This window comes from Strix uralensis, chromosome 17 (assembly GCF_047716275.1).
Source record: "Strix uralensis isolate ZFMK-TIS-50842 chromosome 17, bStrUra1, whole genome shotgun sequence".
NCBI classification, from domain to species: domain Eukaryota; kingdom Metazoa; phylum Chordata; class Aves; order Strigiformes; family Strigidae; genus Strix; species Strix uralensis.
Window position 1 is genome coordinate 15,749,032 of NC_133988.1, and position 17,471 is coordinate 15,766,502.

At 53.2% G+C, this 17,471-nt stretch overlaps 2 protein-coding genes across 9 annotated transcripts in view; one reads left to right on the forward strand and one right to left on the reverse strand.

Annotated features, from left to right (window-relative positions):
- Nucleotides 1-1,254, reverse strand: part of BRAP (BRCA1 associated protein) — a 15,744-nt gene extending 14,490 nt beyond the window's left edge. Inside the window, exons 1-2 of the mRNA XM_074887524.1 lie at nucleotides 1,038-1,254; nucleotides 671-829 (exon numbers count right to left, since the gene is read on the reverse strand). Of these exons, the coding sequence (XP_074743625.1) occupies nucleotides 671-829; nucleotides 1,038-1,119 (241 nt within the window). The 5' untranslated portion in view covers nucleotides 1,120-1,254. The remainder of the gene's footprint in view (nucleotides 1-670; nucleotides 830-1,037) is intronic.
- Nucleotides 1,174-16,064, forward strand: ACAD10 (acyl-CoA dehydrogenase family member 10). 8 transcript variants are annotated; one of them, XM_074887516.1, is made up of 15 exons: nucleotides 1,174-1,337; nucleotides 1,705-1,843; nucleotides 2,226-2,403; nucleotides 2,901-3,049; nucleotides 3,864-4,058; nucleotides 5,700-5,858; nucleotides 6,635-6,794; nucleotides 7,226-7,367; nucleotides 8,159-8,227; nucleotides 9,013-9,194; nucleotides 9,769-9,919; nucleotides 11,141-11,286; nucleotides 12,109-12,282; nucleotides 13,152-13,507; nucleotides 14,701-16,064. In XM_074887516.1, the coding sequence occupies exons 1-15, from the start codon at nucleotides 1,273-1,275 to the stop codon at nucleotides 14,764-14,766; spliced, it is 2,331 nt and encodes a 776-aa protein (XP_074743617.1). In that variant the 5' UTR covers nucleotides 1,174-1,272; the 3' UTR covers nucleotides 14,767-16,064. The 8 variants fall into 8 exon arrangements, with proteins under 8 accessions (XP_074743617.1, XP_074743618.1, XP_074743616.1 ...); XM_074887517.1 differs by having other exon boundaries at nucleotides 14,943-16,064; XM_074887515.1 differs by having other exon boundaries at nucleotides 1,175-1,337; nucleotides 15,313-16,064.
- Nucleotides 16,065-17,471: the final 1,407 nt, after the last annotated feature.

Below are 17,471 nucleotides of genomic sequence, written 5' to 3' on the forward strand. Positions count from 1 at the left end.
ATCTTCACTGTTCCAGGAGAAACTCCAGAGCTGCCAGACACCCACCACGAGCCCCCGGCAGGATCCTGCTGCTGCAGGTCAAGCCAGGAGAGTTTTGCACCGTGCCTGGTGAAATCCCCAGCAGGCACCAGTATCAACACAAAGCAACTGGGACAGGTTTGCTGAGCAGGGGCGAGGAGCAGGGGCGAGGAGCAGGCTGCCCCTCCTGTGCTGCTCCGCTGGCAGCTTGGATATTTGACAAGACTCGGTGCTTCCATCCTTAAACTGCTGCTTTATCAGGGAATTTAAACATCTGCAGAGCTGAATGGTTTTATAGCTACAGACCAGCAATGCTGGCAAGCAAAAAACTGACAAGCCCGCGGCACAGTCTAAAATAAATTAACCCTTTATGGAGCGGGAAATGTTTGCTAGGAGTAACCAGCTCTCCTATCCGGCCCCCAACAGACATTCCTTAACTTCTTTACTCGTTTTCCAACCTGTGTGACTGACTCAAGACCCTCAAACCCAGCAGCACCCCCACCGTCCCCACACTGACAGATCGCTGTCACCGGTGGGGCCGGCGCCTGGAAACCGCTGCGCTCCCCTTCCGCAGTGAGGGGCCGCCCCACAAGCGGGGTGGGCGACAACCACGGCCCCGAAAAAGAGCGTTACCCGCCCCTGAGGCCAGTACCTGGCCGCGGCTGGATGGTCTCGATGATCACGTCGGTCATTTCCCTGCGGCCGAGGTGCTGGTGGAGGATGGCCGCCCGCTCCCCGGGGCCCTTCCCTTCCAAACAGGACGGCACAGCCGCCGGGGCCGCCCCGGTGTTCTCCGCAGCCATCTCCGGAGCTGCGCAGGGAAAAGGAGGCGTTGGGACAGGGCGCTGGGAGCGGAGCCCCGGGACCGGGACACAGCGGCAGCACCGGGACGGCGACCCCGACCCCCTCCCCGGGCGCGGACAGGGCAGAGCTCCCTCCCCCGCCACGGCGGGCAGGGCTGCCCCGCAGCCGGGGCCCAGTCCCCCGCGGGGAGGGAACCGGCCCCGGGGGGAACTCACCGGCCGCGCTGTAAGCGAAGCCCGCGGGCAGCGGCGAGTGTTCGGCCAGCTCCAGCCGGATCACCACCAGGGACACGCTCATGGGCCCGGGCACCGCGGGCCGCCACCGCGCTCCGAGCCCAACGGAGACGAAACACCGCTTCCGCCTCGCGCGCCTTTCCCCTCTGACCCCGCCGGGTCACGCCGGCGGCGCGATGACGTCACGGCGGCGACGACACCACGACGGCAGCGGCGGATGAGGAGGAGGCGGCGGCGCGGGGGCTGCGAGCGGCTCCCGGCTGCTCCTCGCGAGACTTCCAGGTGTGTTCTCGCGAGACCTGGGGCTGCGGTCAAAGGGCACGGTGAAGCCTGCCCTGATCCTGGCAACGCCTGGTCTGGACTAGGCCAAGGGGGGGCCGGGGAACGGAGGGGACCCCCCGGCACCCCCAGGTGTGATTTCAGGGCTGAGAGAAGGGGTGGGACACTGGGGGGTGGGGGGTTTAGTGGTGACAGTCCTGCCTGGGCAGCCCCGCACCAGAGCCACAGGCCCCGTTACCATGGTAACAGAGCCACGCTGGAGAGGCCAGGCCCCATCCCCTTAGGCTGAAGCCCCCTCCCAAAAAATAATTAAAAAAAATAAATCCATTTCTTCCTTTCCTCTGACACCCACCACATTTGTATCTTGCAGCTCGGGGCTGTGCCAAGCTTTGGTATGGTTCATGCTTAAGAAAAAGAAACTGAAAGACAGCCCAGCCCTGGAAATAAGGACTTTGCTTCATGGCACAGAGCTGTCTGTGACGGATAAAGGATACCCCTGGGTAATCAAGGTAACACCAGCATCCTATAGCTGCTCTAACATGTCTTTGAAACCATCCCATAATTGTCTGGCAGCATAGAGAGGTAACTTTAGCTGACTTCATGGATATCCGGATCAATAGACAAGCAACAAGAACATTGCAAAAATGCAGTTGCTTTGCAAAGTTTTGCTATGATTAGTAACCAGTAGTGTGCGTGTTAATGATTAGTCAAATCGTGTTGTACTCAGATGTTTGAAGGGCATAAAATAAAACCATATTTGGGGTGCCCTGATTTGGCTGGGGCACTTCACGCGCATGAATAACTATTTACCCTTTTAATTGCACGTTTTTTGTCCTCGCCTCTCTCCTCCATCGGCACAGGCCAGTTGTGAATTTTCCTAGCGCCCTCCAGGCAGCTCACAGCATGTATCTGAGGAGTGTTGCCCGTGTCCCTTCCCTGCTCTGTGCCGGGGTCTGGCAGCACCCGCAGGGGTTAATCCAGCGGAGGCGATCTGGATGGTGCCGATATAAAGCCGTGATCTTTGACGCAAGTGGAGTGCTCCTCCCGTCCCCCTACAAGACAGCTGCAGGTGTGTATCCTCATTTGCTCCCATTGTTTCTATGCATGGAGGGAAAATAAATTGCAGGTGAGCCTGTCAGCTGCCTCTGGTTGTGGTAAGATATTCAAGAACTTGCGATGACAACAACGTTACGCCGTTGTGCCACCAGAACTGACAACAATCAGCAATGGTGTTGACAGCTCCGGGTCAGGGCCTGAACCCAGCTGGTAATGAAACTGTGCTGTGGTGGCTGATACCACCCGACGTTGGTACAGTCCTTCAGCACGCTTTAAGAACTCCGTGTTTCCACCCCAAGGGTAGCACACCAAAATTAGAGCGAGATGCTTCAGTTGGGGGACTGCCCAAACTTCCTCTCTCTGTGTCTGGGTAAATTACCCCAGCCCAGCACGTCAGTTCTCATGAGTGCTGGTCGATGTATCAGACCTCAGAATGGTTTCAAGCTAATTTCCCAGTTCTGATGATGCCGTATGTGCTCTCTCTTGGCTTTCTCACTTTTCTCTATGTAGACTGGGAGGCCCGGAATTGTATTCCAGCCAGCACCGTCCAGCAAGCTATACTCTCTGGAGGGGAAAATAGCCCCTCTCTGAAGTACACAAGAGGAGAGCTGACGTCTGTGGAGTTTTTGCAGGAATTGGGACAGCAGTGCTTTGAGATTGTAAGCCAACTCCCCCCCTCCTCTCTTTGTGCTTCCTGACTGCAGGGAAATTGCAGGGATCCTGCAATGTGGTGGTTCAGTGAGGAAAGAGGAGCTTTTAAAAGAAATCCTTTGATGGAAGGGTTTGGGTTTACCATGTAGGAAGCATTGCTGTCTGATCAGGGCAGACTTTTCACTGCCATCATCATTCTGGTACCCTGCCAGGATGGTCAGCTGAATTTGCCTTCACTTCCCCTGCATATCTCATAACTTCTTTTTTCAAGACACCTCTAGGATCAGCCAAGATGAGAAGTCAGAGAGTCAGAGACCAGCTGAAAGGCTTTTGCTGTTAGTTCGTACGTGGACACGCTCAATGGCTGGAGACCATGGTCTCTGGGGAGGGTTCTTAAGATCTTAAGATCGGTAGAAGCCCCTCCAGGAACACAGAGCAAGAATCCTTCTTTTAATGAAGTCTTTTTGAAACAGCTCAGCCTAAAATGCAGATTCCTTTCCTGTCTGCTGAATGGTAAAGCAGTATTTATCTCTAACCTGCCTTGATTCCATGGCAGGCACAGTCCTGGTGCATTCCTCTTTCCCAAAATCAGCCCTTTATGTCCACTGCTGCTTCTGTAGAATTAGCAATGTGAGAACGCTGGTTTATTTGGTCTAAGCAATTTAGCTGGGAGATTCACTGACTGCCTTCTGCTGCCAAAGGAAGTAGGACAGCAAGATAAGATGATCGGGCAACCTGCCTACCCAACCACTCTTATATTCCTCCCTGCTTAAAAACCATTTATGGCTAATTACAATTCTTGGGGTTTCTCTGGTTTCTTAGGCAAATGTCTGTGTTCCAGTGGACTCTTTTCTCTCAGACTTAATCAGAAATGAGATGATAAAACAGCTCCCCATAATGGCAGAAGCAGTACAGTGTATCCGTGCAGAAGGACTTAAGACAGCTCTTCTAAGCAACAACTTCTGCCCGCTGAATGTGGAGAGCTTTCTGCCCCTAGACCGAAAGCACTTTGATGTGGTAAGCCTGGATGGATTCCAAAATGCATTTCTGTACCTAGGTCTATAGAAAGCAGCAGCTGAAATTCTTTACATGCAGGTACCAAATGAACAGCCACCAGCAGCATATGTTAGCAGACGTAAATGTAAGAGTCTGTGGGCATAATTCATTGTAGTGACTGGGCCTTGAAGAGGGTCTGAGCGAGTGGCAGGTACTTGTGTGTTTGAAAATTCATTGCAAAGTGCCCACACAACCACAAGTGTACGTGTAACAGGCATAGGTAGCGATGTCGATAAAGGACTTGGAAGCTGGAACACTACAAGAGAAATAAATGTTATTACCCAGTGCCCCTTCCTGCTTTATATTTAGCCCTTACTCTTTTAAAGCTTGTTTCATCCTGAAGAATTGCAAAGCATCCCCTATACCACAAAACATCCCACTTCCCCAACATGTGGATCTGTCTGAGAGCCCTCTCCCAGCACGCTTCACTTGTCAGAGATGAAGCAGAAGATGAGCCATGAACCTCGAGGCTGGTTCAAGTGGCTTCACCTTAACAGGCAGCTACAAGGACTCAACTCAGCATGACAGAAAATTTGCTTTTTTATGTGCCCCAACTCACAGAATCCCAGAATCATCTAGGTTGGAAAAGACCTTGAAGATCACCTAGTCCAACCCTTAAACTCACATCTTTGAATTTCAGGAGTAAGTTTGCTTTATAGCCTTGATTAAGACAGTAAAATATGCAAAGAATCGTATCGATACATTTAAAACCCAGGACTGTTTAAAGTCATCTTGTTAACATTACATCATTATCGACTCGGCTTTCTGTGCCTTGTGCTAGTGGCAGAGGTGCCTGTGAAGTTCTCTTAGTGGAGTGATGCTCTTGTTGTGATGCTCTGTGGTACCCTTCATCTCAGACTGTTTCAAAGCACTTTAATAACCATGGCCTATCCAGTGTCATCACTCATGCGTGTAGCTCTTCTCTAACAGCAGGCAACAGCACTGCACCGTAATTAGTGGGGAAAAAAAGATTAATTGAATGTGGATTTCCATTAGCATTGGCTTTTATATCTATCTAATAGATTAATTTCTATTCCTAGAGTGTCTATCAGTGCAGGGGTGAAATACTGCTTGAATTTTTTATGGTTTTGAGGACAATGTGAGTATTCAGAGACTGACCCAAGATATTTTTGATCCGAATTTGGGCAGATGATTATGGTCAGCATCTCTGCTGCTGTGCAGATTGCTTTGGCGTGGTTGGGAGGTGTGGTGGTCAGGACACTGCTTTTCCAGATCATTTGGAAGGTGGTGCAATCCAAGGCTTTCTTGGACAGCGTTGAGCAGTGGCTTCAGCACGGTCTGGGACATCCAGCGAGTCTCCCACATCGTGACATCTCTTTGGATATCTTCCATCCAAGGACTGGCTGATCCTGTTTAGCTGATTGGAGCTGACAGAGCCACAGCCAAGGCAGTTGGCACCCATGCAGTCGCTTGAATCACGTCCCACCCAGCTCTGTCAGCCCTCCATTCCCGGTGTCCTTCATTTCACATGTTAATTAGACTGTCAGTCTCTTTCCCACCCTCCCATCCTCCACTTCCAACACTGCACAGATGTTTGTGGTCACAGTAGGCTCATGCATAATCCATTTGTTGTTGCTGTAGATGGTTGAATCTTATCGGGAAGGAATGCGCAAGCCAGACCCTCGTATCTACGAGCTGTGCTTGGAGCGCTTGGGTGTTCAGCCCCAGGAATCCATCTTCCTCGACAACAGCAGCCAGAAACTAAAAGCAGCAGCCCAGCTTGGCATTAAAACAGTGAAGGTACAAAGCAGTGCAACCAGGGCGGGCTTTGGGTATGGTTTTTAAGTCCAGAAGCCGTGTTTGACTTGACTGGTTCAGGATTTTCAAATGGCAGTGGCAGAGTCGTGTTGCCAAGCCTTTTGTTTCAGCCTGTCCTTATTCCTACAGGATGTGGCGGGGTTAAAAGGGAGGGTTCCTGGCAAGGTCTGCACCGGCCTGTTTCATTCACAGCTCTGAGCCCTACTGCCAGTGTAACCTTGGAGAAGTCGCTTCTCCTTTGTGGACCTCAGTTCCCTATTAGAGAAACAGCCCTAACCATATGGTTGAGACAACCACATCCACCTGATGGGAGAAAATAAGACATATTGAGTAAATTTCTAGAAGCTCTGAGGCTTCATGGATCTGTCAGCTGGGGACTGACTGGTTAACCCCCCCTGGCTTCGGAGGGTTTTACTTCAGTGGGGACCACTGGGGGAAGGACAAACATGGGACTGGTGGGAAGAGGGAGCTCTGCTCCCCTGGCCTGCACACAGGGAGTTCCAGCTCTTAGCCCAAGCTCACAGTGCCTGTGCCACTATGACTGGGACAGAGACCAAGGCGGGAGGCTCAGCGAGTACTGGTCATGGTACTGGGCTCTGTGTTGGCCGGGGAGGACCTGTGAATTCCTGTGTGTCTTAGTGGATCAGTGCCGTTGGACTCACAGATAAATGCATCGCACGTGTGCAGAGCTCTTTCTTTCCTGGGCAATATTATCTTCTAACTATCACCCAGCATTACTCTCTCCCCCCTGCTTTCAGGTCGATGATCCAGAAGTAGCACTCAAAGAGCTCGAAGCCTGTCTGGGTTTTCCTTTGCAAGGGTTTGTTCCATATACTCGTTCAGTGAGACCAAGCATGGAAATCCCTAAAGATCATCTGCAAAAGTACCTTGAAAAGGTTCTCGGTGACCACACAACAGGTACTGCAGTGCTTTTTGCTCTTCAGCTTGTAAGCTTGATTATTCTGAAGCCATTGGCTCTTTCTATTGTACAGCAGATGGATTGAAAAATAATAATTAAAGGCTCCTAATCTCCAAGCAGATGTTGCAGCCATTCAGGTTTCAGTGATCTGTCACTGTTTCCCACAAATGGGAAGCAACACTTTAGGACTTCCTCATCTGGGAGGGGTTGAACGCAAGTTGCCAAAGAGATGCCAGGAATATTCCTGGCCTGTGAGCCATCTATGAGCTTCCCAGGGATTTGGGACACAGGAGCAAGGTGTAGGTTGCTGATTACTGTGAGTCAGATCTCAGAGCCGGGCACAGGAAGGGGAAGTAGAACCTGGAGAAGTGATGAGAAATAATCCCAGCTCATGCTTCTGTCTGCTGACCCTCTGCTCTCAACCCTTCAGGCCCGCTCATGGTACGGCAGTTTGGCCACGGACAGTCTTCCCGGACCTATTCAGTGAAGTTTGGAGATCGTTTGCTAGTGCTGAAGAAGGAGCCCTGTGGCAGCCTGCATCCCACAGGCCCTGCCATCGCAAGGGAATACAGGTGAGAGGGCAGCTGTGCTCCTCGTGCCACCTGATGGGGGAAGACTCTTGCAGGAGATGCCAAACAACCCCATCCTACGGACATAGCTCTATTCCAGCCTTGGCTTTTCTGTTCCTCGTCACACACACCTGCCTCCCTCACTGCCATCCCCTGCCCTTCGCACGGCTCCATAGCCTGATCTGTGATCCGTTTGAGTGAGCCATCCCGCATTGAGAGCCGAGGCTGTGCCACCGCCCTGCAGCTGGCGGTGAGCGTGCCGTTAGGACCCTGTGCCTGTGAAAAGCCCCCTCCCCGCTCCTGCACCCTGCTCCTCCCAATCCACAGGGCACACCACAGCTCTCCCAGCGCTGGGAGACGCGGGATCTCACTGCTGCGTCTGGCACCTTAGGTGGGAGAGAGGTCGCAGCACAATGCTGCAGCTGAGCCCTGCGAAGGGCTAGCCCCGTGCTGGGACCAGTTTCACAGAATCACAGAATCATCTCGGTTAGAAAAGACCTTGAAGATCATCCAGTCCAACCATTAACACAGTTTGTTGTGCCAGAAGTCTCTGCCTCAGCAGCAGGATGCTTGTGGGGGAGCAGCTATGATCCCCCCTTGGTTTTCCAGAGTGTGTTGGATAGATCTCGGGGCTCTGGGCCTTACGAAGGTTTTGATGTGCTTCTTTCACTCAAATAACATTTAAAACTGAGCACAGGACTCTAATATTGCGTGTCTGCCTAGCAACAATGCAGTTCTAGTATTGATTCCCTAATGCCTTTCTGTGCTGACACGGCTCTGACTCGCCCTGGCAGGGTACTGAAGGCACTCTCTGAGGCTGGTGTTCCTGTTCCCACTGTGCTTGCTCTCTGCCAGGACAGAAGGTAATCTCAGCCCTCAGCTTTCACTCTGTGCTTGACAACTTCAGCCAGATTCCCCTAAAGACAAGGAGAGGAGAGAAAAAGGAGCCAGACCTCACGAGGTGCACTGGTCTAATTAGTGTTTGCCCAGTCTGGGGCTAGAGGAGACCCTAGAAGTTCAAAGGACTGTAACACTTTTATTTGGCTTGTTTTAGGTATGTCCTTCTTTTAACAATTAATCAAAATGCTGTCTTCCTTTGAAAAGCTGCTAGAAAACAAGTGTTGTAGGGCTTCCCGCTGACTCGGTATGCTCAGATTTCCAATAAGGAGGTGATTTTTCTAACTGCCAGACCTCAGACTTGCCCCAAGATCTACAGCCACGATAGCAGCAAGTCTGCGACCACGACACCCTGTGCAGCCTGCAGCCAGCACAGCTACGCTCAGATCTCTGCTGGCTGCAGTAATAAAGTCTCTGCACTGCAGCTAAATGTGTGTCCACCGTTCACGGTGTTTGTGTGCAGTCTGAGAGCCCAGCAGGGTGGGCAGGGAGATGGTTTATGGTGTAGCCTGGCCTCAAGCTCAGCTTCCTGGGGCTGGAGGGGCTGGGACTAATGGTGCCACAGCTGTGTGCCACTGCCTGGCAGCCTGAGCTGGGCTTAAACCCAGGCCACAGCCAGGCATGAAGGCTCAAGCGCTGTTGAGGCTGCTCTTCACTGTGCAGCTGAGGCCTGGGGGCACGTTCAAGGTGCAGGTGAGATTTGAGGGGTGGGAGGTAGCAGGATTAACCTCAGACCCACTGGTTCCACCAGCACCCTGGGCACACCTTTCTACCTGATGGAGCACTGCGCTGGCCGTGTCTGCGGCGACGTCTCCCTCCCCACCCTGCAGCCCAGCCAGCGGAGGGCTATGTATGCTGCCATGAGTCAAGTCCTCTCCAAGATCCACTGCGTAGACCTGAGAGCAGCTGAGCTGGAGGACCTCGGGGAGCACGGTGAGAGAAGGCTCTGTATCCTCTGTCACTGTTTTCCTCTCCTGTGCATCAGCATTTCAAAGGATAGGCTCAGGTACAGGACTTGGGCTGAACTTGGGGGCAGTCGTGAAAGCAAAATGGGCAGCAGGGTGTCTGAATCCCCAGAGCGTGATGGGAGGGTGTGGAGAGCTGCTTCAGATCCTCCTGGTCTGTGTTTCCTGTTAGTAATCCCCAGAGTTTCCTGCCATGAGCAAGAGCTGCGCTGTGGGTGCAGGAGTAACTTGTTTGCTGCCACCTCTGACCAGACTTCCTCAGTCTCTCTGCAGAGCTATCTCAGCTTCTTGGATTTGGTAGAAAAGTTACGTTTTTGTCCAGGACCTGTTTATTTTCACCCGAATATCAAACCCAGTATCCAGTTAAGAATATATGAGACCCCCTGGAAATCACAGTTAAACTCTTGGAGCTTATCTCAGGGTGCTGGACTGAGATCTGCTTGGCTGTTTGACTTTTTCTGCACGCACCTTTTATGCATCTCTTTTGAAGTCTCTTTGTGGCCCTTCCTCTCTCCCTGAGAGCCTTCGTTCCTCTGTTACAGGCAATTACATTCAGCGGGAAGTTGAGACCTGGACAAAGCAGTATCGAGCTATGGAAACTCACGTTATCCCAGCAATGGAGAGACTCATCGAGTGGCTGCCTCTGCATTTTCCTGAATCTCAGAAGACGACAGTGGTGCACGGTGATTTCAGGTACTGCCGGGCTGACAGCAGCGCCCTGGAGCACATCCCAGGCAGGAGAGAGGGAAAAGCAATATGCAAACTCCAAAGAGATGCTGAGTTGGGCTGGTGCAGCAGCTTCAGAGCAGTCCAAAAGCTGGGCTCTGGGTCAAGTTTAGCATCCCCCAGGTAATGAGATCTAGAGGGCACAAGCCCTTCACATCTGTCATGAGAAACATATCCCAGGAGCTCTGACTGGTGCTGTCTTGCACCCAGAGCTCTCCTATTTTCCCCAGCGTTCATCTGCCTCCTGATCTGTGGCAGTTTAAAGCAGTGCCCATTTTAAAGCAGGGAAACTAGGGGCAGGAACGGAGAGCCTGGGCTCCTGATGTCCGATTCCAATCTTACTGCCTCGCTGGTGTTCCAGTTTCTTCACCCAACCACTGCAAACTCTGGTCTAACACTGGAGGATCATCAACTCTTTCTGCAATACTCAGAGATCAGTCCTGGTTGCTAATGGTATTTGGTGCTTAAAGCATTTGCGTGGCTGGTGAGATGCTGCAGGATGTACAGCAAAACCTGCCAGGGCTACAGGCAAAGTCCTGCAGGAGCGTGGTGCCTCGGGACCGAGGGGAGGGATGCAGAGAGCTACTTCTGCGTTGCCAGGCCCTGGCTGCCAGGGCTGTGAGGCTGCAGCGTGGGCGTGTGCCAGTGCTGGGCCAAGGCTCCTTCCCGCAAGGTTTAGCGCCCAGTTCCAGTGTGACTGGAAGCTGGTGAGCTCTCTGCACCCTGGCAGGGTGGCTGCCCTCTCTGTTTTCCTCCTCAGTAAGCTGCTGCCCTCTCCTGGGGCTCAAACTGGTGAAGGCTGTAAATAATCTGCAGCACACAACAGCGCAGGGCCTGGAGTTATTGTGTGCCTTTGAAATGATCCCCCTGGACCAGTGACTTGCCCACTGTACATTTTGGCTAGCCTGTCCTGTAACATCTGTTAATAATCTGAGGCCCTGAATGACTTTGTTTCATTCTTCAAAGTGCAGTTCAGTTCATCATTAACCAGGGAGTTCACTATTGAGTAATCTCAGTCCTCTCTGACCTATGTTTGCAGAAATTAATTTGTCACTTGTGCAGCCTCCCAAAGGACTCAGCAATTTTTGCAGAGAGTGAAGAGCACTGGAAAGCACCTACTGCTGCTGAGCGCTGGGATTTTTTCCCCTCTCTTGAGACTTTTCTGATCTCTTTTTCCCTCTGATACAGGATGGACAACCTGGTCTTTCATCCAGGCAGGCCAGAAGTCCTTGCTGTCCTTGGCTGGAAGCTTTCAACTCTAGGAGATCCCATCTCTGATTTGGCGAATAACTGTATGGCCTACTTCCTGCCACCTCACTTTAATGCACTGAGAGGTACAGAGAGGGGCAAAGTCACGTTTGACACACGTGAACTAGAGTTCAGAAACAGATTAGCTCCTGCCTAGAAAGCTCAGCAGACAGCTGGGCTCACTGCAGCTGGAAAGGGTCTCGTGCCGTATTCCCTGCTCTGCCCTTTCTCCCCTCCCTGAAGAGAGATGTTTCCTACCTCCGGGGTGGAAACATCTTCCTGCATGTGCAGTAATCACCATGCACGGTCGCCCCATCCCCAGTTTGTCTCGTATCTGCCACCCCTTTGGGGGATTCTCTGCCACGCGCTCCCCGTCCTGGTTGGAACCGTCACCCTCTTCATGCACACGGATCTTCATTAGCAGTCGCGTCAGGGATGGGCCCAGAGAGGAGGGCCCTGCTTCACAGCTTGCCAAACTGCGTTTAAAAGTTAATTTGGATTATTTTCCATCTCGCTTCAGCTGTAAAGCCAGGGAACTTTTCTGGGTGGAAAGCTGTGAACCAGGCCAGCCCAGAAGGGGTTTGTCCACAAAGATATACACTTGTTTAAAAGAACAGTATAGGGGTAAACAGGGAGGAAAATTACTCCATCATTTAGGAGGCAGATCCATCAGTTACTGCTTTCACAATCTCACCCCAATGAAGAAAACTGCCCCATGTGCATTTCACCTACGTGGGTTGGTGCCAAACCCGCATTGTTATGTATGGAAACAGCACGGCAGCCGTGCCGGCGTTGGATGGTGCAGGTCCCTCTGCTGCATGGCTCTGCCACAAGCCTCACGGCATCCCTAGAAAGCTCTGAGCTCCCCACTGGCTGCTGCTTCACTGTTGCCTCTTCACATCTTCTAGGCTTGAGGAAGTGTGATTTGGGGCACCTGGGGGTCCCCTCAGCAGAGGAGTATTCCCAGATGTACTGTGGCCACATGGGAGCAGAGCACCCTGAAAACTGGAATTTCTACATGGCCTTTGCCTTCTTCCGACTGGCTGCAATGCTGCAGGGACTCTACAGACGCTCTCTGGCAGGTGAGGGACCCAAGCACGACGGGTCTGTTCTGCACAGGTCTCCAGTCAGAGCGCAGCCCCAGAGGCACCGGCGTGGGGAGAGCTCTCACGCTGAACCGCGGAGGCCAGACGGGCAGCACGTGCTGCAGGTGAATCCCAAGAGCTCCGAAATTCTGGGTGTTACAGCAAAACGTGGCATGTCTGGCAGTCTTGTGCTTTCGGCGTAGAGCTCTTATGGGAAATAAGGCCTCAAAATGAGAGATCTTGTTTCACCTCTGCATTTGGAGATGAGTGACCTGGAAGCAATCATTCAGCGAGTTGTTGCTGTGTGGAAACAAGAGGGATGGGACTAGAGTGTTTAAAGCACAGAGCTCCCTCCCTGCTCCCGCGCAGGCTCCGGAGGGTGTGAGGCCTCTACAGCTGTGCTGTGTTGTCAGGTTGTCTCCTGCAAAGAGAAGAAAGGGCCAGGGGGAAGCACACACAGGGCACTTCCCCAGCGGCTGCTTTTTGCTGGATGCAAGGCCTGGTCTGTTCCCGTTTGCTGTTTGTGCCGATCAGAGGTTGCTGTGTGGTCTCTTTTCTTTCACGGGAGAACTGAGCAGAGCTCAGAGCCGTGTCCTACAGGTGGAGCTCTCAGACCTTCAAACTAAGCACCCGCCTTGGCAGAGAGATTCAGAAGCAGGGAGGTGGTGTGAACTCTCAGTGCGGTTTATCTGCATACATCAGGTCTGGCCTGGGAGGCTTTATCACAGAAAAACAAGATGTTATTCTCATATTTCTTGCCCGAGTCCTGCTGGGCTGGCCCAGACAAGGACACATGGCGCTGGTTGGGATGTAACTATGTAACATGGGCTCTTTCAAATAAAAGTGTCCTATTCTTTTGTCCCCAGAGAGGCCAGCCCCAGGTGACAGCAGCCCAGAGGATGCAGAGTTCGTGGCCGACCTGGCTTGGGAGTTTGCCATCAAAGAAGGATTCCGTGTGTTCGACAGCCTCCCCACCACAAAGCCCCTCGCACGACGCTACAGTACCTGGGCCAGGCGAGGGCCATTCCTCAGCAGGAGCTGTGCTGCCTGGCCACGGCCTGGGGCAGCTCCTGTGCCCAAAGTCCCCCTGGTCATTCCCCCCACCAGCCTGCTGGGGATGGCCCAGGGTCTTTACTGCAAGCTGGAAAAGATTGTGGCTCTCCAGTGGGGTTTTCTGATTTCCCAGCCCAGATGGACTCCACGTCCTCTTCTAGAACTGAAGGTGAGGCATCTTCCTCTCTACACTTGCTTTGCTGCACCTGCACCGGGGTGGGGGATCGTGGCGTGCCTCTGAGTGCCTTTGCCTTTCATCACATCAGACATTTGGCATTCATAGAGTCCAGCAGCTCGCAGAAAGGGAGCTCAGTTCCCACTGCTGGCTTCATTCAAGGAACAGAGTTCCTATTCTGGGAAAGAGCAATTTCAGAAGCTGGCACTCCCCTCCAGGATGAGCAGATTAACGCCAGCCCAGCTGTAATTAGTGGTGCCGCTCCACCAAGGTCCTGCCATCAGTGGGGTCCCAGAGCTTGGCTGGGCTTGGCCTTTTCAACACCTGGCAGTCCCTTCCCCTCTCAGGGGAGGCCTCGCTGCTGTCTCTGTGTGGGAAAGGCTCAGTTAATTCTCTTTGTACCTCCCGGTCCTTCCTTGGGAGGTCCGTCAGGCAGGGCAGGGAGCTGCCTGCGCCTCCACAGCTTCATTTCCTCCTTTGTGTTCTTTTATCCTCCTCTCCCTGGCAGGGACTGGCCCTGCAGACATCCCTGGCAGCAGTCGCCTGCCCAGTGATAAGATGGGTGTGATCAGGGCCTCGGCCGTGCGGGCTCTGGGAAGCCACTGGGACATTGGCCCTGCCACCATCCTGGGCTCTCCTGTGCAGAGCAGGTGCTGCTGCACCCCTAAACCCTCCAAATGGAGGGACATGGGTCATTCCTGGTCTGGGGGTGAGGAAGCAGAAACCAGCTCCCACAGTGATGTGTCCACGGTCCTGTGGTGGGTCAGTGGTGGAGATGGGAGTAACATCAGCTCTGGAACTGCAGAGTTTTAATTACACATCTCTTCCTTCTGCCAGAGCAAGGCAGGTCAGGTCAATACAAAGATATCAGGACACCTGAGTCCCCTGCCCAGGCTCTGCAAACTGGTTTTTTTGTGCTTCCACTTCCCAGTGCTGCTGGTGGCTGCGGTGCAGCTCAGTGAGCCCTGGCCCTGCAGCTCTGGGCTGGCTGGTGTTGCAAACAGATTTGCCGGGAGCGGTGTCGTAACTAATCGTTCACAGAGTGTGTCATGAAAGCAAACATCCCTATCCTTGGGTTGCTACCTAGATTATATTCTTAATGTATTCTAGTGGCATTATGAAATTCTAGTGCGTTACTTAACCACCTTTTAGCTGCCAAAAAAAAAAAATTCCCATCTGTTGTTCAGCCCTTCGGCAGCATTTCCTTGTGCTCTGGCAGAAACCAGCAAACTTCAGCATTTCAGGGTGTTTAGCAGCTGATCCACTGAGCAGGGGGAAAGGACGGGGAAGCAGCAGCTCTGGGGTATTTGGAAGTGCTGAGATGAGCAGATCTTCTCGCATTTCTTCAAAACACTCATCTTGAGAGCTGCGAGAGAGTCACCAAGCCTCCAAACATCAGGACTGCCACTGTCTCGTCCTCTTCCATCAGGCAGAGAGTGCCAGGACCAAAGCAGCAGCTCTGACGATGACTGTATAGGCCATGGATCAGCATGGCCTGGTGATCAGGCACCTGCACCCAACCTCTGACCCTTCTCTGGCCCAAATAAAATGGCACAGGGACACGTCTCTTCTGACAGGGACACGTCTCTTCTGGGGCCTCCTTTGCACCAGGAACAAGGCTTTGCAGCCTGGGGTCTGTCTGTGAGCACGAGGGGTGATTTGTCCCATCTGTCGTGGGATCCCAGGGGAGGACATTTCCCCAGGGCGTTTGGAAGGGGCTGGGGCATTTGCTGCTGTGCTTCCCTGATCCTGCAGCCCCCGACTTGCCCTGCGTGGGCTTCGATCTCACTCTCACACAGGTCCCCAGAGTGGAACGTCGCGGCGGTGCAGACCCCAGCCTGGTGCTGCGCTCGGGTCTGAGCTCCATGTCTGGCTGAAGGTCCCACGTGGTTCACAGGACAGCGCTCTCCAGAGCTCAGCCACCGGCTGCTGCGCTGGGGAGCCTTGGACGTGAGACTAAACCACGCTCTGGCATGAGAGAGGCCATGCTAACGGCAGCCTGGGAGCTTTGGGATTTCAGTGCTGGTTGCTGTTATCTTGTATCTCATTATCAGTGCCTTTATTGCCAGGTTCAGTAGGTATGGAGCAAAATCCATCACAAGGCTGCAGACAGTCAATACCAGCCTGGGGCGGGGGGGAGTTGGTCAGGAATTAGCAGATGGGGGTGCAAGACTTGGTTTTGGGAATGAAGAAAATGGAGCAGGGTGTCTCTCCTCCTTCAGCACAACACCTTCAGCTGCCTGCGGATGCGAGAAGGACTCCAGTCAGTGCGGGTGGGGAACTGAATTGGCTGCTCAAGGACTCTGACCTCAGGGGGGGCTCTGGAGCTGAGGCACTTCCTGGCCGCTGGGAGGAACTGGGAGGACTCCACGGTCCCTTGACTGCGGGGGGTCTTTCTGGGTTTCTTCAGGGACCCACAGGATTAGTGGGGTCTTCCAGAGCTTCACAGAGGCCAGCAGCAAGGGGAGAACTGTGGGAACAATCATGGTAATTCCTGAGCTCTTTGTGCATAATCTAGGATTAATTCAATATTAAAGCGATGGGCACACTTTTCTGAATTCTCCTCCAGTTTCTCCAGCGCGGGCACAGCCTCACATCCCACTTTCACAAGGCCACGTCGGTCTGCTCAGCGTTGCCACCACACCCCTGCTCTCAGGCACACGGGGGAGCCCCGGGGGGGGCGTGCTGGCTGCTCAACACACTGGGCAGCCTCGTAACCTGATCTTTGGTTTCTCCCAGGCTCCAGGGTGAAATTCTACCTCAACCCCCAGCACTTGGCTGGGCTGTGGAAGGGGGAGGGAGCCTCTGTCTGAGCCTCCATCTGCCCAGCCCAGGCACTTGGGTGATTTCCTAGCAGGCACCTGGTCTTTGCACCTCCCACCATCTCATCTTTCAGGCAGGCTTAATCCCAGCTGGTTTTTGCAAGGCTGAGAGTCCGAGGCTGAGCTGGGTCTGCCATGAAGGTGTTTCCTCTCTTGCGTGTGGTTTTTGTGCTGCTGGGTTTGTCTGCTAAGCCCCGGGGAGGGGAAGAGCCCTGCTCAGGAGGAGCAAAAGCATTAGCACAGGGCGAATGCTGAGTGTTGTCCGTCCAGGTATCAGCAGAAGACACACAGAGGACATCAGCCAGGAGCTTAGGTCTGAGCAAGGCTGGGCTGGAGCTCAGCTCTGAGATGTGCCCTGTGGATACCCAGCCTGACCCCGTCCCTCTGGGAGACACGGTGGGCACAGGCACAGCTCTACAGGCAAAACAGCTCTTCCTGGCATCTCCCAGAGTTGGTTTAACACACGCAGGTCTGTGAGAGGAGGGAGAACATGTTGAAACAAGCAGTCGCTTCCCAAAGGGCTGCCCAGGACCCACTGTCTGGGGCGACAAAAAGGGACTCGGGGACCCTTCGGGGAGCATGGGCGGCCAAGGACGAGAGAGGGTGAGCTCCGGCGCAAGAGGATTTCAGTTGATCGAGGAAACCCCCAGCTTAATCTCAGTCCTGCCGGATAACCTTGGGCAGTTGCTCTGCCTCTCAGGGCTTCGCCGTTCCTCCGGACAAAACAGGGCTGATATTCCCCTCCTGAGGGAAATGCCTGGAGACCTGCAGATGCAGGAACTTCCCCCATGCTGCCTCCTGGGTCTTCCAGCACAGTGGGTTAAACTATTTTTGAATTGACACATTCTACAATTTTTCTTTAATAGACCAGAACCGCCCTTCCCCAGTTACCCTTCACAGACCCATCACTAAAGGAGCCAAAGAGGTGCTGTCAGACACAGGGTAATTACCACAGGTTTGCTTTGGAGGTTAAAAACTCTTTGTGTTTTTTGGTCTGTGGCTTCCTTAGCGATGGTGCTGATAACTGGAGAGCAGCGCTGCTCACTGCGCCTGAATTTGCACTTCGGCACGCTGAGCTTGCACGAGGCGTTTAAGCAAACGCGCAGGAAAGGCCTTTAGCCATTGTTGGGAGCGAT